General features: G+C 38.3%; 1 protein-coding gene and 1 long non-coding RNA gene across 3 annotated transcripts in view; one reads left to right on the top strand and one right to left on the bottom strand.

Annotated features, from left to right (window-relative positions):
• The window catches only part of TMPRSS11A (transmembrane serine protease 11A), an 81,024-nt gene extending 58,682 nt beyond the window's left edge, over positions 1 to 22,342 (top strand). For both annotated transcript variants that reach the window (XM_069105333.1, XM_069105334.1), the window contains 3 exons: positions 7,160 to 7,419; positions 15,811 to 15,953; positions 20,025 to 22,342. In XM_069105333.1, coding sequence (XP_068961434.1) covers positions 7,160 to 7,419; positions 15,811 to 15,953; positions 20,025 to 20,186 — 565 coding nt within the window. In that variant the 3' untranslated portion in view covers positions 20,187 to 22,342. The remainder of the gene's footprint in view (positions 1 to 7,159; positions 7,420 to 15,810; positions 15,954 to 20,024) is intronic.
• LOC138175055 (uncharacterized) overlaps positions 1 to 24,175 on the bottom strand; it is a 121,423-nt gene that overhangs the window by 50,309 nt on the left and 46,939 nt on the right. The window lies entirely within an intron of this gene.

Raw genomic sequence — 24,175 nt, 5'->3', positions numbered from 1 at the left:
ATCCTAGAGAGATGGGCTGAACACTTGCATAATGTTCTCAACAGACCATCAGCAATCAATATGGAAGCCATTGACAGAATACCTCAGGTTGAAATCAATCCCTCTCTAGGCAAATTTCCAATGGAAAAACAGGTTTTGAATGTAAATAGACTCTTCTACTGTGGGAAAGTGCCTGGCACTGATTCTATTCCAGCTAAGATTTACAAGGCAGGGGGTCTACCACTCATACAAAAGCTGGCTGAAATCTTCCATGTTATATGGCAAGAGAAGATTATCCCTTGGGAATTCAAGGATGTCTCCATTGTCCATCTCTATGGAGCAAAAGGAAATAAGTTGTCCTGTGACAATCACGTTGTGGGGATGGGGGAGGGAGGTGTCTTTCTCTCTTAGTCACTGTTGGCAAGATTCTCTTCAGGAACCTGAAAGATGGTAATCTTCCTGAGAGCCAGTGTGGCTTCAGAAGGGGCTGAGGAAAGGTTGATATGGATTGCTGCCTGACAACTCCAGGAGAAATTTCAGGAGCAGAATAAAAGTCTGTACACAACATTTACTGATCTGACCAAGGCCTTTGATACTGTCAGTTGTGAGGGCTTATGAAAAATCATGACAAAATTTAGTCACCCAGTGAATTTCATCATTATTGTACTTCAGTTTCATGATGGCATGCTTGCCCAGATTCTGGATAACAGACAATGCTTTCCCAGTCACCAATGAAGTGGAGCAGGGCTATGTGCTTGTTCCCATGTTTTTTAGTGTAATGTTTTCAGTGAGGTTGTCAGACAGCTTCAATTAGGATGAAAACAGCAGCAAGGTCAGCTACCACAATGATAGAAAATTATTGACCTTGAAAAGCTACAAGCCAAGATTAAATTGGAGGGAGAATTGGTGCATGATTTTTTTGTTTGCAAATGATTATACACTCAGTGCAACCTCTGAGGCTGAGATGCAGCAAAGTATGGATTGATTCTCTGCTATTTGTGCTAATTTTGGTCTAACAATTAACACCAAGAAAACAGGTTCTCCACCAGTTATCACCATACCATCCATCCATGGAACCATTGATTATAGCAAATTGAGAAATTTTTAATGCTGTGGATGTTTACTTCCCTCAGTATACATTTCTGGGATATACACAGAGATGAAGAGTTTGACACATTCATTGCCAGAGCTAGCTCACTCTTTGGGAGGCTTCAAAGGAAAATGTAGGAGAGAAAAGGTACTGGGCTGCCTACCTGTAATGCCAAGCAAAGGCAACTTCCCAAGGTTCAAAATACCAGCATAGCTGCTCTCCATTTTATTTAGTGACAAATTAAAAACAGAGAAAATCAAAATACAGCATCATTCAAAATACAGCATTCACTAAGTGTAATAATTTCCAAGTACTACTCCACCCCTAGGCAGGACATTCATTTAGTCAATCACAAAGCCCCTCTTCTCAAATGGAGAATAGTTTCCAATCATAAGCAAAGTACTTTCATTTGGTCAGTCACAGAGCACAAAAAGGTCAAAAGTTTCCCACCCCTGGATCACAACTGAATAGGCCATCTACCCCAGAGTTACAACAAGCTTAAGCACAGCATTTAATACCCAAAGAGAGGTCTTTTCTTCATCTTGACCCAAGGCAAGTTCTCAGCAATCTTTGTTCCTGAGGAGACAAAGCTTAGCAAGGCCACAAGATACATTGCCAGTGTCCTCATTAATTCATTCTCTGTCTGCAGAACAGTCCTAGGACCCCTGAAAACATTAGCAGAACCCTATTCCAGGATTTCTGTAAACATACAACAAGAAAATCCTTCTTCAGGGCTTCTGAACCAACAGCAAGGTTCCAGGACCTCTGTAACAACAGGACTGTCCTTCACCAGTGGATGTGATTCATTCTCTGTCTGCAAAATAGTCTCAGGACCCCTGAACCAACAGCAAGGTTCCAGGACCTCTGCAACAACAGGACTGTCCTTCACCAGTGGATGAATCTGGCAAAACATCAAAACAGACAAAGTACCAGCATAATAGCCATATCTCCTCAGTCCTTGGCAGCTCTGGGTGGCAGCTCTCAAAAGTCCTGGACAGTTGGAACTGGCTCTTAGCAATCCTCTCCATCTCTGCCTCCATGATGCTGCTTCCAAAAAATCCTTCTGCCTCTCTCTCTGCTTGTGTCTCTCTAAATTTGTCACCAGCTCCTCCCAGTTCAGCCCTCTCTTTTCACCTCAACAAGTCCATCCCACAAGTGGGATTCACAAGCTCTGGGTTTTAACACAATCAATCCAAAAACCAAGCCAATACAGGGGATCTTAAAATTCCATTACTACTACACTACCAAACTGAAGGTCTAGAGAGCTATTGTGCTGACTTCATTGTTGTATGCCTGTGAAATCTGGACAGGATTATCAGTGCCATGCCAGGAAATTGAATCACTTCATTTGAATTACCTCAGGAAGATTCTGAAGATCACCTGACAGAATAAGGTACCAGACACTGAGGTCCCTTCTTGAGTAAAACTGCCAAGCATTCAAACTCTATTTCAGAGAGCACAACTCCAATGGGCTGGACAGATTGTTTGAATGCCAAACATATATTTGCCTAAAAGACAAATGGAGAACTGAAACAAAGCAAGTGCTCACATGGAGGCCAGAAGAAGTAGTACAAGGGCACTCTCAAGGTCTTCTTGAAGAACTCTGGAATTGATTGTGAGACATGGGAGACCCTGGCACAGGACTGCCCAGCATGGCATGTTCAAATCAAAAAAGGTGCTTTGCTCTACAAGGGAAGAATTTCAGTAGCTCAAAATAAACATGAGCTGCACAAATTTAGAGACATCTCCATTCTAAATGTTCATACGAACTATCTGTGCCTGACCCTTTCAAGCTTGTATTGGTCTTATCAGCATGACAGATCATACCTTGACCTCAACATAGTAATGTCATTTCGGTCCTCTTTAAGAACAAAAGACAACAACTAACCAAACACCAATTTGAAGACAGCTACTAAATACTTGAAGTTAGAGAGTTGGATGGTGAAGAGGTTACCCAATAAGAGGGTTAGGGTTGCTCTGGAGACCCCAAAATACCAACACGCAGAGTCCTTCTCAGACAAAGAAAAGTAAAACTTATTAAAAGTTCACTTGCATTAGACAAAGAGTAAGTCTATGCTAGGTCATTCTATGGCACTCTCACTATTCTATGGCATTCTATGGCGCTCTCCCACTATGTGGTGTGAGATGGGGTCTTATATACAGAAGGTTGTAGGAGATATCTAGGAGTGGTCTAGAGGAGGAGGAGTTAATGAGGTCACTGAGTGATTAAGGGTGGGAGGTAGCTGGAGGCTACAGACAATGGTGTACTAGGCCAGTTCAAGGGTGTATTGATATTTTGATAGGCTCAAGGGTGGGAAGTAGATGATGAACAATGGAGGACTAGGCTAGTAACTAGGCTAGTAGTTAGCAGTTAGTAACTAGGCTAGAGGTCTGGGCCCAGCCACAATGTAAGGCTTATTGCCTCATGCAAATGCCTCATCAAATGAGACAATTTAATCAAGAGTCCAAGGGAGGTTCCCAGAGCCTGCACCTCAAGGACTCAAGGAGAGCTCGAGGGGGACTCATAGAGCCCATACATCATCAGATGGTAGGACTGACACTTTTCTATTGAAAATTCTGTGTAGAGGATGGTTATGAGAAGGGAGCAATATGAGGCATGTTCCATTCTGGACATGTTAATAATCACTATCATTGATATAGAGCTTTAAAGCACTTTAAAACACAAAGCACTTTACATATGTTAACTCATTTGATCCTCAACATAACCTTGTGAAGTAGGTACTGTTTTTATTCCCATTTTATAAGTGGGGAAATTGAGGCTGAGAAAGGTTAAATGACTTGGCCAGGGTCAGTGTCTAGGACAGGATAGAGCTCAGGTTTTCATGACTCCAAGTCTCACACTCCATCCACTGTGAAACCTAGCTGTAAGCTTGGCTACTTAGTTTGCTAACCCAACTTTGACAGATGTAGCTACACAGCTGATAGTAAGAGATGCAAAACTAGAGTTCAGGAAAGTAAATTGACTTGGGAATTCATCTAAATAAAGACTTTGATAGACAGTGTGGCATGTTGGATAGAAGTATGGACTTTGTCAGGAAAACTTAGTTCATATTCTACTTCTGAGGTTTAGTGGCTCTGGGACTATAAGCAACTTACTTAACCCCTCTGGGCATCATTTTCATCTGTAAAACAAAAATATCATACAGTATCATGAATAAAAATTCCAAGAGACAAAGTTCACAGATATTAATAATCAATTTATTAACTAGTCTAGCCAATAATCAATAAGTATGGACAGTGGCTGTTTCGGTAACCAAAGACACCAAAGTAGTCTCTGAAACACTTTAAATCAGCTGTGTACCTTCTGACAGGGAATTCCCTGACAAATGACTTTTCAACCCTGATTGTTGGATATTTAATGAAGAAGTCGGCTAAAAGCTCCCAATTTTCACATAATTGAAGGGAGGAGGTTATCTGATAACTTGGTCTGGTCATGATATTTTAGCTCCCTTTAGCAATCTGGGCACCCTGACCATGTTCTCCTTCATGATCTGGGTCACCCTAAACTCTAATGAAAGGGATCAGGGACAGGAGTTCTTTCCCTAGGGAAAGAACTCACCCACACTGGATTCTGTTTACATCCTAAACAGAAATCAGGTTTCCTAGCTGGGTGGAGTCCTGCTTAGGTAACTTAAGCAGAGCTGGAATGCTTCTTTTAGCAAGTGAAGGGCTCCTCTTTTAAGCTAGCCTTTTTACAGAAAAGAGAATGTTATAAATTATTATAGATAATCAAATGGTACAGCATTATAATTTATTTCTTTCAATAGGGAGAAAAAAGAATCAAGTATAGGTTTGAGATTAAAATCTGGACAACTGGGAGAATGGTTGTTGTGAAGCTGAGATGAGATGGTATAAGTAAATTGCCTTTTAAAATTCAAAGTCCTTTTAAAATATTAATTATTAGTATAATGATCATTAAAATTAGAAAAGAGGCCAAGGGAAACTGCATGAAGAGAAGAGAAAAAGGAAGGGGAGGAAAGGAGAGAAAAGGAAAAAAGGGACATAGAACATTAGGGGCAGGAGTTAAATAATTTCACAGCAAAGGAAAATGAAGAGCCATCAGACAGATAGAAGGGGAAGAGTAATATAATGAAAGTCAAGGGAGGAGAGAATGGTCAATGGCACCAAAAGCTAACAGTTGAAGGGGAATGAGGATTGAGAAAAATCATTGAAATCAGAGTTAAGAGTAACTTTTGAGAGGACAGTTTTACTAGCATGATGAGGCTGGAAACCAGACTGCAAGGGGTTAAGAAATGCATGAATAGTAAAAAAAAAAAAAAAAAGTGAAGGCTATGAGGGCAGACAACTCTTTTAAAGAGTTTGGTATTAAAAGGAAGAAAGAAACATGATAATAGCTCAAAGGCATGGCAGGGTCAAGGTGGGACTTTTAAATATTGAGTAGACCTAAGGACATTTGTAGATAGATGGCGGGAGTGAGCTTTTTGATAGGGACATTAAAGATAAGGGAGAAAGGGAAAGATTATAGGAACAAATGGTGGTCAGAGAAGATAGAGACAATTCTGATGAGGGTTGGCTATTAGGTTCCACAAGGACTCTGATCTTATCTTAAGACCAGAACCTGCAATTCAGTCTGGAAAGAATTCAGCTCAGGCTTACTTGGAGTCAGAGTTGAAGAGTTTATTATAGGTCTTACTGCAGGCAAGGATCCTTAGGGGACCTGCAAGCTTAAAGAAGACACAGGCATAGCTTTTAAAGAGTTAAGGCTATTCATTAGATGTCAATTAGGGTGACCAGGTGAGAAGAGGGTGGGATTAGGGAGGAGTTAAGATGGGGGCTAAGGTGGAGTTGGTGTTTAAAGGGGTTACCTGGAGGTATGGTTTTAGGCTTGAAACATCACTAAGTCAGTGATCAGTCCAGGGCTGATGGAGAAGTGCCCAGTCTGCCACCCATCAGTGTCATGTTTGACAAGATTAATGTCTGAGAACCAAGGCTAACCTGAGACTCAGGGGATAATGGGCAAAGAAGTTAACCCAGAGATAGGGCCCTGAAGGATTCATTGAGGCAGCCAAGGAGTCAACCTAGAGATAGGGTACCAAAGGATTCATGGGGGCAGCAGAACACTATACAAAGGGGAGATAATAGTTGCCTAAACTGGAATGTTTATAGATACTTTAGTGAAGGATTCATAGGAATAGTTTGTTATTGTTTCAAGGCTGAGATAAACAATTCATGAGTTGTTTCTGGGCAGAGTTAATGCTTTGAAGCTAGGGGGAGTGCAGGTAGGGGGAAGGGGCAGAGTTAATGTTCTGTGACTGGGGTCTGAGGGGCGTAGTGTGATTTTACAGACTGGTTTTCAAATTGCAGTTACAATTTTACAATACAAATTGCAGTTACAATTTTACAAACTGGTTTTACAAATTGATGTTACCGATATAGATCCCAAGCGCCCCATCAATTCCACCAGGGATAGATACATTCCCCTTGGTAAAGAGGGCTACTTTTTCTTCAGAAACTGGAGCAAATGTGAAGACAGAAAAAGCAAATGAGGAGAGGAAGGGAAAAGCTATAAAGGGGTTATAAGTATTCAGTTGAAAAGGTGAGAGACATCATAAAGAAAGACCATGACAATGAAGGATCTGGAAATGATGTGACCTTAGGTTAAAGAGACTGATTTATATGTATGGCTTATGGAATCACTCTCATTACTTTATTTATTGGCTTGTTTGTTTATATTTGTTTTGTCTATATTTTCATTAATAGTATAGAACTCCCTCCTTTTAGGAAATTGCCTGTGGTACTAGGAGGTTAAGTGACTTGCCCAAGGTAACACAGCCAGTCTATGCCAGAAGTAATACCTAAAATTACAAGTTATTACCTTACAGAAATACTTTGTTCAAGGACCTGGGTGTTACAGATAATGGTGGCTTAAAATGTAGGAATGTGCTGCCTCCAGAAGTAATGAACTGGAGGACATCAAGTGGGGGTTGGATGATCATTTGAAAGGTATGTTTGAAGAAGGTAGGCACGGGTTAGAGTAAATAAGCTCTGAGAATTGATGACTCTAATGCTGTCCAATTCTTATAATTATTTTTTCTCCATCTTTCACAGTTATCCCAGCCCACGAGGATGGACTGTTAGCTTTGGTACAACTATTAACCCTCCCTTAATGAAAAGAAATATCAAAAGAATTGTAGTCCATGAAAGGTACCGGTCTCCAGCACGAGAGTATGACATTGCAGTAGTGCAGTTTTCTCCTCAAGTCACCTTTACTGATGATATACGCCGTATTTGTTTACCGGAGGCATCTGATTATTTCCCACCTACTTCAACAGTCTATATCACAGGATTTGGAGCCCTTTCCTATGGGGGTAGGTATCTCAGAAAAGACTGTGACGATCCAGAAGCTCCTTAAGCCAGCATGTTACATTTTTGCTAACATTACTTGGTCAGTCTGATAGGGTACAAGCTCTGGGAAACCCCTTGAACTCTGACTGAATTTTCCCATTTGATGGGGCAATTGTCTGAGGCCATAAGCCTTTCATTATCTCTAGGCCCAAATCTCTGTTATTCTTAACCTAGCCTAGCCCTCCATTGTCCCATCCTATCAATATATTTATACCCAGATCTGTTACCCTAAAACTAGCCTAGCCCTCCATTGTCTGTCATCTCCAAGTAGCCTTTAGCTATTTCCCACACTTATCTCATTACTGAGTCCACTCAAGATCCTCCTTAGACTCCTCAAGACCCTCTCCAAACCTCTTCTTTAGACCATCCCTAAATCCTCCCATAATCATTTTGTATATAAATTCTATCTTGCCTCTATGACAGAGCTGAAAGTAATCTAGCACAGAATCACTCTGTGTCAGATTATTCTGACCCACTTGTTCAATACAAGTCTTAATACTTAGGCACCTTAAGAGTCTGCCCTTTATGGCGATTCTTTAATAAACTTTGCTTTACTCTGACTGAGAGAAGACTTAAGTCGAATTCATTTGGCAGGACCTGGTGTGTTGATATTTTGGGGTCTTGAGCACCTCTAAACCCTAAACTTCAACAAACCCTCTTGTAATAAAGGTGATTTTTTTTTAAGCAATCAGGGTTAAGTAACTTGCTCAAGGTCACATGGCCAGGTGTTTCTGGGTGGGTGCTAAGTGTCTGAGCCCCAATACGATCCCAGGTCATCCCAGCTCTGGGGCCGGTGATCTTACTATGCTACCTGGCTGCCCCAAATAAAGGTGATTTTGAGGCATGATTGAGTGCTGAACCCAGAATCAGGAAGGCCTGAGTTCAAAACTTGACACAGATAACTTACTAGCTGTGTGATCCTGAGCAAATCATTTGACCACTATTGACCTCAGTTTCTCATCTATAAGATGGGAAAAAATAATAACTTCTACCTTAAAGGTTTTTGTGGGTACCAAATGAAACTTTTCAAACCTTAAAGCTATTATGAATGCTGTCATTATCATCACAATGAATGTGAAGGATGGCACTAAACTATGTTGCTATTTGATGTTTTTTGTTTTTTACCTCATGTCTCCTGAAATATATTATTTTTTATATATTTTACCTGAGTCCTGTCTAATCCCCCAAACATCAGTCACTGCAAATGCTCACTATTTCTAGGACTCCATGTATCTCCTTTTCATGTACTCACTCTAGATCACTTATTCCAGGAAAACAATTTCTTAATTATCTAATAGAGGATGCTTTTGTTTTTTAAGGCTGTTTCTTTATAGTATTGATCAAACTATAAGTTACAATACCCTACCTGTGCTTTATTCTGTATTTCTCAGTTATCAGATTTTAATCAATCAACTGATAACATATTACCTTAAGATAATTGACCTAACCAAGATTGAAGTACTTAAATTAACAATTAACCTTAGGAATGGAAATTTAAGCAGTACAATGCCAACTGTTTTTTTCCTCACTGCAAATGACATGAAACACTGAGAGGCATTAGACAAGAAAGATGAGCCTTACCACCAAGGTATTTTGATATACAAACTCCAGACACAACAGAATCTAATTTAGGACCTGGGAAGCTATTTTTAAATCATAAATAATTTAATATTGAGAGTGATCAGGAATGAATAGCAATGAACTCAGAGTGAATTATAAAACATAAACGGTAGTATTAGTTTGTCTCTTGCCAAATGAGTCTCCTTTGGGATTTTATGACAATTCTAGGTAAAGATATTATTTAAATTAAGATATTTTGTTTTCCAGGCTGATAACTCAAGTAATTATCAATTCACCGTGACTATCACACTATCACTCTCCTACTTCTGTTATCTATTGGTTTGTTTAAGGAGATCTGATTACCAATTAGTTAAAAGTACATACCCTAAATAACCAACTGTTTCTTATTAGCCAGAGTTAAAAGAAAACAAACCAGGCAATATGGTACAATAAATAGAACACTTGAGTTGCATTAAACTACTTAAGTAGATAGGTGCTACCATGGAGAGAGCACTGATCACTACCTGGAATCAGGGTGACTTAAGTTCAAATCCAGTCTCAGATACTTACTATCTGCATGATGTCTGGGTGAGTCACCTAACCTCTGTTTGCCTCAGTTTCTCCAACTATAAAATGGGTATACTAACAGCACTTACCTCCCAGGGTTGTCATGAAAATCACATAAGACAACAATCATAAAGAGCTTGGCATATAGTAAGCACTATATAAATGTTAGCTATTACTAGTCCTAGCTCTGTCACTTCATTAGCTGTGTAACCTAGAGTAGGTTATTCAGTCTTCCTGGGCTATAGTTTGTTTATATATAAAATGAACGATTTGGATTAGATAATCTCTAGGGTCACCTTCAGCACTAATATTCTGTGATTTATCCTCTGTAAAACCATATGGTAAGAAAGTAAGATACAATGAAAATGGACATTTAAGACCCATAATGTCAAAGATCTATGGAAGCCTAACAGGCAGAATTTGTAACTTCTATAATTGTTGCCATATATCAACTAGAGCCCAGAAGTTACAATGACAACTGGTGTGCCACAGGTAAAGATTCCATAATGAACTGAGATTCAAAGTACAGATAATGATTGTTTAAAAAGTAAGAATGTGCTGCTCAACCCAGAGACCATGCCTGATTTTTCAGAAGAACTTACTATAGTTGACAAAGGCTACAGGCTTTAATTTTCAGCTTTTGATTCATTATGCTCTTCAAAAAGAATCTATTAAGTGGCCACCATTGAGAACATGACTTTGGTTTAGGAAACTTGAAGTCAATAAATAGAATTGCCACCAGCAATAGGTGAATGATAGCAGCGCTGTACATTATTCCAACACTTAACACAGTATCTGGCACAGTAAGTGCTTAATCAATGTTTACTGGTTGATTATTGGCATAGAAAGTACCCATACTATATAATTTTAATACATACACAAAAATTCCAAACTCCATAATGTCTATCATGTTTATCAACAATATGTATGTCACTAAAGTCTTCAAATATAATCTTCAATATAAAGTTTATTTGGGTCTTCTCTTTAGCATAAGATGCTACCTTTATTTGACCCTTTTTTTTTTTGCAAAAACAACCCAAATTACTAAAATATAGTGCCCCTATAATTGATGATGGTTAAATCACATTAGAACAAATACCACTAAAATAAAATTAAAAAAAAAAAACACATTTCTAAGTCCCAGTCTATGAGTATTAGTTTTTGGAGAAAAACATCTAGGACATCAAAATAGCAAAGTAATATGAATAATTCTCTGAATATTATTAAAACAATATCTAATATGAAGTCTTATGTTAAAATTGTATCTTCATCTGATCCCCCGACCACCTCCTGCCTTTCTAGTTAGGATTAGTAAATTTATAAGTAGCCAGTAAAAAGTAACTATAGCAGGAAGTAAGATTGAAAAGGGACACCTAAATGTTACTCATAGATTCTCCCAAAAATCGAAGGAGCACAATTTGCATAAGTTGCAAACTTCATCATATTAAAAATCACACCCTGAGACTATGTGATAAAATAGGGGAAGCCATGTAGGTCTTGCTATTGGGACCTTTTGGTCCTAAGATCTCAGATAAACTCCAGGCATACACAGTAAGAATACTAGAACATTAAATGTTGTTGATAATTTTGAGATGATGTGGATATGATAATGAACTCACCTCAAATGAGGCTGTATAGGCTAAGAGCTAGTCTTTTCTTCCACTAAAACTTCAAACTGCTGCCCCCCAAATATTCTTCCATCTCCATGTGGATCCAGGCTTCTGAGTGCTCCCAATTCTATATGAATTAGTCTCTATCTCTTCCTTCCCCATTTTCTTCTCCAGTTACTCTACTTTATACTTATCCTCATCCCTACCTGCCTCTATGACCCTACCCCACCTTTAGTGTTACTTGTCTCTGAACTTTCTGTGACATTTGCCCTGAGTCCTCTGTGTTACTAAAGTGTGATTGAAGCATTAGTCTCCACTACCATTATGGTCTTTTTTGGGTGAGTAACCAAAAACCAGGCATGCCTACCTCCATTTCATAATTCTGTAAATTAATGAGCAATTCAAGTCCTCAGTTATTTTTTAAGAAAATTTCATTCCATTTTGGGGGATACAACCAAAGAAAGCAAAGACTGATGTCATAGGGATTGGCTTGGCAGGATTCTCCACCTGGGGCCAGACATAGTGGGCACTTCATTAATCTTTGAATTGCTATGATTTTTAAAGAACCTACATTAAAAGGGGGGGGGGGCAGCTAGGTGGCATAGTGAATAGAGCACCAGGACCTGAGTTCAAATTCGGCCTCAGACACTTAACAACAAAAACTAGTCATATGACCTTGGGCAAGTCACTTAACCCCAATTGCCCTCCAAAAATAAGCAAAAAAAAAAAACCAGTAAATGAGTTCAGAGGCTGATTAAAAGAAGATGATAAAAATTTCTAGCAGTAACTCATGAAACTGCATGAAAGTATCACCTGCGTCAGTGAAGGAATATTAATTTTAGTTAAGACACCAATCCTTGAAGTAAATGAGTTCAAAATAGATCTTCTTTGTTAACAAAGTGTGTTCCATTAAAATGGAAAGATCTAGGCCTGTATTCTGTTGCTGTCTTCTAAGATAGACCATTCCATCATTTTACTTATATTTTTTAAGCATCAGTGTGCTAAATACCATACTGAGCACTGGGGATACAAACAACAGTGAAATAGTGTCTGCCCTGACAGACTTCATACGCTACCAGGAATGAGCTAGGATGTGTTGGAGCCAGCCTGTACTGGTTCTTAAAAGCTGATTGTAAACTTTCAGTACAAGCATCTACATCTCAGAAATTGGAAAATACTATATATCAGGGTTTTTGTTTTTGTTTTTTTGTTTTCTTGGTTGTCTAAATTTAAGAAGTGATGGGGAAAGTGTTAGTAATGCATATTAAACTTAAAAGTGTGTCCTATATACATTCCCCTCTTGGCTGCCAGGGAGCTGGTTGTTAAACATTTACCAGCATACCCCCTTTGTGGGATAGATTTCTACATGTAAATAATTAAGTATGGCATAAGGAAAATTGAGGAAGGATGAAGTACCAACAACTACACCTCAGCTGAGCCTTGAATAAAGGTACAGTTTATGAGAGGCAGAAGAAAGGAGGGAGTGCATTCCAGGCATAGGAGATGGCTTGCACAAATGCACCAAGGTGGGAGAAACTACTAGTAGTCTAGTATGGCTAGAATATAGAGTGTATGAAGGGGAGCAATATGAAATATGGTTAGAAATATAGTTGGAACTAGATGGTGAGATGCCTCAAATGCTAAGCTATAGAGTTCATACTGTATCTTATGGAAAGCTATAGAAAACGGTTAGCAGGCATTCAGATTGGGCAGATCTTATGCCTCAGGAAGATAATTTTGAAAGTTGTGAAGAGAAAATGACTCTGAGGTTATGAAACTGAGTAACTTTGAAGGATGGTGGTACTTTAATCATAAAATGGGAAACTTGAAGGAAAAACCAGTGGAGGTAGGAAGATATTTCATAACTTTAGGCATGTTTTATTTGAGATGCCACATGTGATTCAGGAGGAAATATCCAGAATTAAGTTGATAACGTATGTGTAGCGTTCAGAAGAGAGATTAAGCCTGGCTATAGATTTGGCAGTCATAATTAAACCTCTATTTGGTAATAAGATCTTGGAAAGAGTATATAGAGAGAAGAGGAACCAAAATAAAATACTGGGGAACACCCATGCAAAGAATGCAGGAGACCTGCAAAGGACACTAAGAAGCAATCAAACAAGTAGGAGAAAATCAGAAAAGTAAAATGTCACAAAAACCAGAAGGACAAAGTCTCTAGAAGGTGCAGGGAAGGTGGGGAGAACAGTTTTAAAAGTTGCAGAGAAGTTAAGGATTATAAGAGTGAGAAAAGTGCACTAGGTTTAGTGGTTAAGAGATTTTTAGTAAATGAGCAGAGCAGTTTCATTTGTGATGGGATCAACAGCTAGATTGCAAGGGAGAATGGGGGGGGGGGGGCAACAGAGAAGAAGAAAGTTAGAAGCAAGAATGTAGATGATTCTAATAGTCTGGCATTGGAAGGGAGAGGTTTATAGGATGATGGCTTGTGTGGATGTTTTACTCAGGGATCTCAGAATCCTGCCATTTGAGCAAGAACAAATACACCTTGGGTGTGTTGGTGGTAATGGTGGTAATGGTTCTTCATTCTCAAAGAGCATCAATGATATCACAGAGAGTGATGTCCTGACTTGCACATGAATTGGATTTCTGTGATGGGTTTTTTCACCCCCAACAGCTTTGTACCTGTCACATTGTTTGATTCAATCAGTTGCTGTACCTGGTTCCCAATCTAGAGCCTGAAGCCAAAAGCTCATTCAATTAAAAAGTCATTTATAAGTAAATAGGATTATCTAAGCTTATTAGGGAGGCCAGCTTTGGAAACAAAAATCACTCCATGTTCCAGCATGAATTTCCAAAGTTTAAAAGGGATTATAAAGCTTAATAACCTCAGAAAAACCTGGAAAGACTTACATGAGCTGATGCAAAGTGAAATGTACCATGTACGAAATAACAGCAATATTGTGAGATAATCAGCTGTGAATGACTCTACTATTCTGAATAATAGAATGTCCAAGACAACTCTGAAGGACTTATAATGAAAAATGCTATCCCTTCCCAAAGAACTGATGGTATCTGAATACAGTTTGAAAGATATTTTTTAAGTTATTTTTCTTGAGGTTTTTTTTTTTAATATACGTTTCTTTTACAACATGACTATTATGGAAATGTTTTGCATCACTACACATGATATAGGTTACTATATTGAATTGCTTGCCTTCTTAATGGAGGGGTGAGGAGGGAGGAAAGGAGAGAATTTGGAACTCAGAGTTTTAAAAAATGAAAGTCAAAAATTGTTTTTACATGTAACTGGGGGATAGTAAAATACTAAATAAGAAAAAAAAAGCTTAATAACACAAATAACAGACCAAATCAGAATTGAAACTTTACTAACAAGGAAGGTTTGGAAAAAAAACATTTTATCTTTTTAACAAGGTTACTCCAATTTTCTGGAAAAGAAAATAAACTGCTCTTAAGTTTCTAGAGGTACTTTTTTTTTTATGCCAGGGAAATGAGTACATATTTATATATGTCAAGTTTAACTTCAAGATTCTTAGATAATTTCCCCACTAGAAATCCCTTATGATGGGATACTCATGAATTTAGCATCACAGATAACAGGAGGCAGAATATTATTGTTTCTAGAGCTGGTCTCAGATCAGGGGTGACCTGCATTCAAGTCCTACCTCTGACAAATATTGGCTATGTGGCAAGTTGGGCAAGTTACTCAGCTTCTGTTCTTTAAAATTGTAAATTTCAAAGAAAGCGTTGACCTGCATTGTCAGACAGGGCTTCCCTATTCATTGGTAGAGACAGTTTCCTCATATTCAAAGGGATTGAGAGTCCCCTCATTTGGGACTTTTTTCACCAAAAAAAAATCACAAAGTCAATCCCAACCCCCCCATAGCACCTCTTTTTTGCAGCATTCTAAGGGGCATAAAGTGCTTTCCTCACAACTCTAGGAGGTAGATAGGGCACTCGTTGTTAATTATTTCTGTTAAAACCTATGATCTCCTTGTAGTAAATTACCTAAGATCTGAGAATAGGTTCCCCTGTCTTAACTCCCCTTCCCTGCATAGGGGCAAACTGAAAACTCCTTTGTTGCTTAAGAGTCTTAGAGTTAAATGCTTGAGGCAGTTAGAGTTTAGGGTCATGGCCATGGTCACAAAGCTAGTATGTTTCAGAGGCAAAAATCAAGCCTAATACACCAGACTTCCAAAACTGGCAGTTCACCAGGAGTGGGGAACCTGAGGTCTCAAGGCCAACTTGGATTTGGTTAACGGCTGCACTGGAGGACCTAGAAGACCACATGTGACCTCAAGGACACAGGTTTCCCACCCCTGGTCTAGTCAGTACTTGATAGTTTCTAGCATGTTGTTTGTTAATTTTTCCTCCATTTTACACTCAAGGAAATGAAAGATGATAGATGGATGTTGAATGACATTGATGGATGTTGAATGATCACACAGCTAGCAAATATTTGAAGCAGAATCCAAAGCCGGGGTTTGAGTCATATCAGGCATTCCTTGTACTAAAGTTAATGAAATTTTAAAAAGTAGGAAAACTAATTTACTTCATTGTAGTGATGGCTTACTTTGATACTTTATCAAAGGATGTTGATTGTAAATGCTAAAACTACTTATTTTTTTTCTTTATCCTTAGGGGCCTCACAGAATGAACTTCGACAAGCTGCAGTGGAAATCATAAGTAATGAAATATGCAGGCAGCCACATGTATATGGAAAAGAGATAACATATGGAATGTTTTGTGCTGGTTTCTTGGAAGGAATTTATGATGCTTGCAGGGTAGGTGGGGTAGTAATTACTTTGCTATTACCATCATTATTACTATAAAAATATCCATCTGATTCAGGAAATACTTTTGTGTTCTTTACAAAATGGAAACTAAAGTTATGGTGTTGACTCACGGTAAATAAAATTCTAAGTCACCAAGACACACACAACCAATAAGTTATTAGCAATGTAAAATACTGATTAGTTGATTAGGAAGAAGGAAGAATGGGAAGTGAAAGATGTGGGACCTAGTGATATAATCTGGTCTGTGTCCCATTTAAACTTATCTCAGATGTCCTAGGACGGCAAGTGTGCTAGTAAATATTTAATAACCAGATCTCCCCCACCCCCCCAAAAAATTATAAACAAAACACTTTTGTGTTTGATTAGTACTATTAACATTTTCTCTATCAGTTTCTTAAGTCTAGAAAGCAATAAAAAAATAGAGCAAGGCCAGATTTATAGAATCTGCCAATTTCTAAAATTTAAATGTTCACACCAAAAATTTAACAATCAGCTCTCCCAAGCTGGTTAGAGCTAATCTCAGCATACTTCTGCCTAAGATTCTCCTGTCCTTTATGCAATAGATACGAGCATAGCTCCTACCTGAAATGCTCATTAAGAACAATCAAATTAACTAAGCCCCTGTACTCTCTCAGGTTATAATGCTTCCCATTATAACAAAGAAAAATGTTACTTTTAAAACAATAATTCTCCCTCTTCTTCTGTTACCCATGGAAATGAAAGAGGGAAAAGTCATTATGAAAGCGAAACTATCCAATATCCCATCAAGCAGAAATATCTTTCCAATCACTAATAAGAGGCCAAAGGGGGGGGGGGGAAGGAAGGGGTACATGGTAAGTTAACTCAAATTACCACTGACGACATGCTCTAGAAGAGTGACATTCATTATCAAGAATATATCTGTCCAGGAAGAGAGAGGTAGATCAGTCATGTAACAAAGAGAGACAGCCTGAGTATTTCTCATGAAATACTAAAAGAACAGGAAGAAAAAGTGATTTGGGTAGATTTTCTATGGAGGTCTTATAGAAATACCTGAACAAGAATCACACAAACTGAGAAAGTATGAATGAGTTGAGAAGTATACCAGTTGAAAGGATATTCACTCTGATAGATTTGTAGTAACAAAAGCCAGGTTCAAGTCTCAACTCCACATTTTACTTTTTCCATTATCTTTGGACAAGTCATTTACCTCATTGAGCCTAGGTTTGTGTTTTGGCTTTTTGGAGTAAATTTTTTGTGATTTTTTTTTCCAAACCAAGGAGAAGAGTACATTATCTTGCCCATGGAAAATTACTTTGTGCTTTTAATAACCTTAAACCTTTCCCTGAAACAAAGGCCTATCTTTTTAATATCAATATATTTGTTTATGCTATACATCAGTAAGTCATATAATAACCTAGTTGTTAAAGAATTAAAGTTATGGGTCACCAAGAAGTCAGTGGAAAGGTATATGGTAGGTATGACTGGTTTACAACATATTTCAGTGAAAAATTACATGGAGAAATAGAATAAAAGGAATCATCAAGATGTAATCAAGAAAGACAGACCAACTTATGTCTGTTACATTGGTTGGACACCTATCTATAGGGTGTCAAGAAATCAAGAGGGTAGCCCTAATCAGGTTGGGTAGATTCCTTAATGATGGTTATAGAGGGCATGAACAAAAGTTGCCCAGGACAAAAAGGGTTGGATGGATGTGATCTGAGATCAAATGAAATATGTAAGTATTAACAAAAATCTGTTTTCAAAACATTTCCCCAGGTCATTATAATTATCCCAATTTCCAACTTCTCATATGTTTGTTAAAATAATATTGGATTATTCTAACAAAGATCTTATGCTTACATAATGGTTCTAAAAAAACAAATCACTAAAGAAAAATTAAATTATGATCACTATCACCTTTATTCTAACATGTCATTTAGTCATGAAGAGGATGTAACTTTTTCAGAAGTTACTATTGCATGGGAGCACAAGTCTTCCTTTTCCTAACAACCAAGAAAGGTTTTGCGTGCAGGCCTAGCAGCAGTCTATGTCAGTTATCTAAGGATCAGGCTAAGGAAATGGTGAGGGGCTCATCATGAGAGGATTGGCCTGTTTGGCCATGACATGCCCTGTTTATCAGCGTCTTCCCTCTGAGATTGTCTCAGATTTATCCTGTCTCTATCTTGTTTCAATATAATTGTTTGTATACTCCTTCCCCCTCTTAGATTCTGAGCTTGAGAATAGTAACTTTTATTTAAAAATTTTCTGTATACACAATGGTTAGCACAGTGCTTTGAACTTACTACATGCTTAGTAATAAATGTTTGTTGTTGTTGACTTATTTTAGTGCTAACTGTAATTACACTTTGATATAAATATGTGACTCAAAGCTCCACCACAGGCTCAGGAGTGGCTGTATATGCCTATGAAAGGCCCAGAGTGCAGCTAGTCAGCTAGAAGTCCCCTAGATGAGCTTTTTTCTCTACCTTTCCCCCCTCTCCCCAACTACACATATGTGGGAGAAAGGAAGGGCTCAAAAGTAGGACCTCTGAACCCCAGAAATATTTGTCACTTAATGGGAAAATAACTATTATTGACATTATTTTTCCCCCAAACAGCCCCCTTTTTCCTAATTCCTGAATAGTGTAGAGGGCACTTTTGGCACTGACAAGTTAACTCTTCTCCTTGATTCTCTTTTTAGACTTTTGTAACCTAGTTCTCCTCCCACCTGTCTGACCGTTCATAAAAGATACTTTATCTACCTTTTCTATGCATTTTCACTGACTTTCTCTCTATGCATTGAATGCTCTCCATTCCCATTTCCATCTCCTGACTTCCCTGGATTTATTTAGGACTCAGCTAAAATACTTCTGATGCAGTTTGGGGTTACTGGGTTTACATTTACCCAAAATGTAAAAAGTTAAGGGTACAGGGCAAATCTGCCTAGAAAGAATTCAAGCACTCAAGCCATTGTAACTCCAAGAGAGTAAGCTAGATTCCTAATGAATCACAAACAAAAAAGACAGTGAGAAGATCTGGGTGGGATTCAGGAGTGGTGAATAGCCAGAAGTGGCTCAGAGGCAATAGTAAAAGGGTCTAAACGGGATTAAGGAGTGGCAAATAGCCTGGGGTGGCCTAGGTGCACTAAGGAAAGGAGTTAAATGGTCTGGGGTGAGTGGAGAGCCATAGTGAAAGGATTATAGAGTATCTAGGTGGGATGGGATTGGTCAGATACCTCAGGGGAGAAGCCAGGGACTGGCTTGTTTGGGAAAATTCTGAGATTGGGTTGCTGAAACATGTGGGAAAATTATGGGTCCAAGTCCCATCACCTTATCACTTCCTTCTGCAAGAATCCTTCCAGTGTCCCCCTCAATGCTAGTGCCTTCCCTCTGCAAGTAACTCCAATTTACTCTGTACATAACTTATATACATAGTTGTTGCATGTTGTCTGTCTCCTGCTACCCCCACATTAAGGTCAGGGACTGTTTTTGCCTGTCTTAGTCAGTTAATAACCATTTACTAATAACATTTACTAAGCACTTAGTAAATGAAAAGAAGACAAAGGTAAAAGACAATACTTATTCTCAAGAAGCTTACAGTCTACCACCTAGCACAATGCCTAGAACATAGTAGGTGCTTAATGAAATGCTTGCTTGCTTGATTTATAGACTAGCCTTCAGAAATTAAAATTGGATGGTATATATAAGAAATGTTTTCCATAAAACAGGATGAAGCTTCTAACAAAGAGCCCCAGGTTTTTGGACCAGTAAGTGTAAAGAAAAAACTAAGTCGGAGAGCATTGGCCTGACCTTGCATGGGATGATCTTACTCTTTTTTGTAAAGAATACAGTGTGTGGAGTTGAGAACCTTTTCCTGGGGAGATGAGTGGCTTCAGTAGCCAATATTTTTAAGAAACAAGACCACAGGAACAGAAAGGAGAACTTTTTGTTGGGCCTAGTTAAAGATTTCTAAAGGTTCTTGTTGATAATCAGGGAAGAAATTGTAGAGGAAGAGTTTTTGTAAACAAAATGTACTGCAAATGAAAGCCACTCATTATTTCTTTTTTCTCATCAGGGTGATTCTGGAGGACCCCTAGTTGTAAAAGATTCTAAAGATACTTGGTATCTCCTTGGAATTGTGAGCTGGGGTGATAACTGTGGCCGTGTGAACAAGCCTGGAGTCTATACCCAAATAACTTATTATCGGAAGTGGATTGCCTCAAAAACTGGTCTTTAATGGAGCTCTTTGTATGTTGGGCATATCTGAAACTCTCAGTTTTTAGCCATGTGTACATCCTTAAGGTTTGGTTGAATATTTGCACATGTCAACATAATACAAATACAGTAAAATGCATTTACATTTAGGAAGGTGGAGGTTTATTCAGTCAATGCATCCATGGTCAATTTGGAATGCTTTAAAAAAAATGTAATCATGAAGATTTGCCTAATTTTAAATAACCATTTCTACATGGTTTCTGTACCTTACAAAAATAGTACATATAGGAGAACCATGAAAAATCATATGGGAAGACCAGATATTTTAAAATGTGCCTTTGGGGATCATCTGTTCCTAATTTTGGGTATGATGGGGGAAAATTTTGAGTTTTGTTTGTTTTTTACAGTTCTAGAAATCCATTCTTTATTTCACTATGCTTTTCCAGCACCTTACACATTTGTTTCGTCTTTCTCTGGGTCTCACCATCAAGGAGAGCCAAAGCCATGAGGAAAAAGCTACCATCCCATTAGCCTGAGAGAAGGTCCTATATTATCGTAGAGCTTCTATTCCCAGTAGAGAGGACTCTAAAAGACAAAACTGGCATTACAGAGAATTAGACCAGGGATTTGCCATATTTTTTTTGAAATCTTGACACCCTCTTATTGCTTAATTTTTTTTTAGCTTACTCAACTTTTCCTCCAGAATATACATTCATAGAGCTAGATGCACATTTTATTTATTGAAAGAAAAATAAAAGTTTTATTTACTATATTAAAAAAAAAACATTGCATAGCAAATGGAGCTGGTCTCTGAGTCAGGAAGACCTGGGTTCAAGTCTCATTTCTATGGGCTGAGTGACCTTGAGCATAGCATTTAACACCTTAGTACCCAAGGCAAATTTTTAAGACTAAGTTAGAGCAGAAGTCAAGCTGCACAGGTGGAGGAAATCCCTTCATTTCGGAGCTCTCCTACACCATTAAAGTCATAGGTACAGTTGGACAAATTGTGCTTTTATTGAGAAAAGAGTGGTTTAAAGACTATACATTGTTTTGAGGTAAGTCAAATCACCTGGGATCTTTGAATCAACTTGGTCATAAGATCCCTCCAGACTTAAAATGATAAAATTCTCTAATTCTATAAATTCTTGAATTTAAGGACTGGCATGCATTTGTTAATGTACACCACTAGAGGGCAACATAGACCATTACCATAATAAAACTAAATCTCCCTTCTAAACCATGCGGCAGGCTAAAATGAAGCCCTTTCATTCTATAGGGAGCATTTTATTTCTCTAGTGTTAATATAGCCATTTACTCCCTGAGACTCTATGACAGTCAGATGGCAAAATCTTAGTCCAAATGTGCCTCTCAAGTAACTTCTACCCATAGGTAATATGGGCCTTGGGAGAATCTGCCTCATTACTTCCAGGGCCAAAGCTAAATGAAGGCTGTGATAATGCTGCTACTTTATTTACTGAAAGTGTCCTGGGTGCTATTTGCTCATGAAGTTTAAACATAAGTTGAGTCATTTGTGAGATGGAATTATTTTAGGCCACTTTTCCCCTAGGTGCCGTGAGAACTGTATGACAATCATTTCAAAACAGATTGACAATTGGAAGAACACTTCCTCGATTCAAAAATAGAAACTTTAATGTTATTTACATGAACAGATGATCCTCAAAGTGTAATTGAATACTGTTTGATCAGCTTTGCTTTAGTTTGGGAAACACATGAGGCCAGGATTAAACATTATGTGATTTGCTTAGGCAGCTGGCTGCCTACCAACTGGTTAGAAATACTTTGAGTCAAATATTACTTCTTTTCAAATATATGTACTTCTCTATTGTGGTGGTAAGTTGTAATTCCTGACTTTCTTAATGTTGATATTTGGGGATGATCAAAATGTGTATGGCTATTAGATCGTAACCTCCGGGAGGGTATGGACCATGTCTGTCTAAATTGTTCTATGTACCACCTACCAATTCCATATATAAATAAACAAATGAGTTTTAATGCTGATTATAAAAGAAATAATGGAAACTTTCTAGAATAATGCTACTAGGGATATTCTGCCTAAATGTCAGCTTGGGAAAGTTCTAGTTTCTTCACTTACTTTCCCAGTTATTACATTTCTTGAGTATTAATAACTACCATTTATATAGTGCTTTAAGATTTGCAACATATTTTGCATATGTTATCTCATTTAATTTTCACAATAACTCTGGGATTTAGGTGCTATTATTATCCCCATTTTGTAGATAATGAAATAAGCTGAGTCAGCAGGGGCAGGGAGCCTGTGGCCTCAAGGCCACATGTGGCCCTCTAGGTCCTCAAGTGCAGACCTTTGATTGTTCTGAGTAGTTTGGATTCAGTCAAAGGGCTGTACTTGAGGACCTAGAGGGCCATATGTGGCCTTGAGGCCACAGGTTCCCCAAATCTGACTGAATGCTTACATGATTTGCCCAGGGTCACACAGCTGGTATTTGAGTCAGGATTCAAACTCAGGTCTTCCTGACTCCCAGAGTACCACTCTAGCCACTAGGTTAAGTGACTTGCCCAGGGTCACATAGCAAATATGTGTCAGAAGCCTGACTTGAAGTCAAGCCTTCATGACTCTGAGGTCTGCTCTCTATCGTCTATCTCTAGCCATTATGCCACCTTGCCTTTAGAGAATGATCACAAGTATTCTTTTATAACATAATCTGAAAAATGAAATGGGTGCACTAGATAGTTTCTTAAGTCACTGCTACCTTTAATATTATAAAAATCCTTGAAACACTTAGCCCCAAATGATCTGAAAGAATACCTTTATTTTTAAAATGGCAAAAACTACATCCAAGGTAGACATTGGATTTCATCTGTAACTATAGTATCTTATTGAACCTGACTGTCACACTCCTATAGTAAACCATAATCAACTCAATTTTACATGTGCAGATTCTGGATATAATAGTTACAACACCACACTTGTGTTTGCCTAGCAACTAATATACTCATTGCTTTCTTTGCCCTATTACAAAAACCCAGAAAATATTCAGGAAATAACTCCTATATACTGGCTTCAGCATCAATATGCATCTTCTGCAAAACCATACTATTATATATTCCAGAGCCTGAGATAAATTGATTTGGACTTACTTTACTATTGACATTATCAGATTATCTTACCCTCAGACTGTTATAGTAGCCTCCTATGTGTCCTCTCTCCTACCTTCCTACCTCCAGGTTCCACCATCATTACTCCTAAATCCATCCTATATCTTATAGGTACATAATCTACCTATAAGACTTCTTGGATAATATCTATCCCCTTTAAAAAAAAATAAACAAACAAAACAGCTTAAACAGCTCCCCACTGCCAGCAGGACAAAGTTCAAATTCCAAAGATCCAATCCAATAAACATTTATTAAGTGCCTACTTCGTACTGTGCTAAGTACTGGGGATACAATTAATAAAAATAAAACAGTCCCTACCCTCAGAGAGCTTGCAATCTAAAGAGGATGACAACACCCAAAAGAAATAGGGGGACAAGGTACCTAGCAAATGGGCATCTTATTTTATGTGGATGAAACCAGGCAGAGCAGCAAATGCGAAGTGGAGTAAGCTGAGAGTTCACAGTCTGCCTTCTTTAAAGGAAGGCATTAGGAGGAATTTGGTACTCTGCCCTCCAGCCTCTAATTTTAGGGGAGAGGAGACTAAGGGAGGTGAAGTCAATCAAGACTGATGTTAGCAGCAAGGTGGTGAATTTAGAAGATATGAGCTTATCTTAGAAGGGCCATTTTGTTCCATGGAATTGAAACCAGTCAGAGTAGCAGGTGTGAGAGGAGTGAGAGTTTCTTAGAATATGGTAAATAAGTCCCTGGGGGTCCTAGCTTGACATTTGAGATCATCTACATTTTGTCTTCAAGCTTTCTTTCCAAAATCTCCTTCTGCTCATCTGCATACCCTATTTTCCAGCCAGACAGTACTACTGTGCATTTTCAAAATGAGCCATAGGCTTTCCCAAGTCT

The sequence above is a fragment of the Petaurus breviceps genome, unplaced genomic scaffold (assembly GCF_028583685.1).
Source record: "Petaurus breviceps papuanus isolate PSGF00001 unplaced genomic scaffold, PetGlider_PUasm1.0 76, whole genome shotgun sequence".
Lineage (NCBI taxonomy): Eukaryota > Metazoa > Chordata > Mammalia > Diprotodontia > Petauridae > Petaurus > Petaurus breviceps.
The sequence above is the reverse complement of the archived record's forward strand: the minus strand, read 5'-3'. Positions and strand labels throughout refer to the sequence as shown.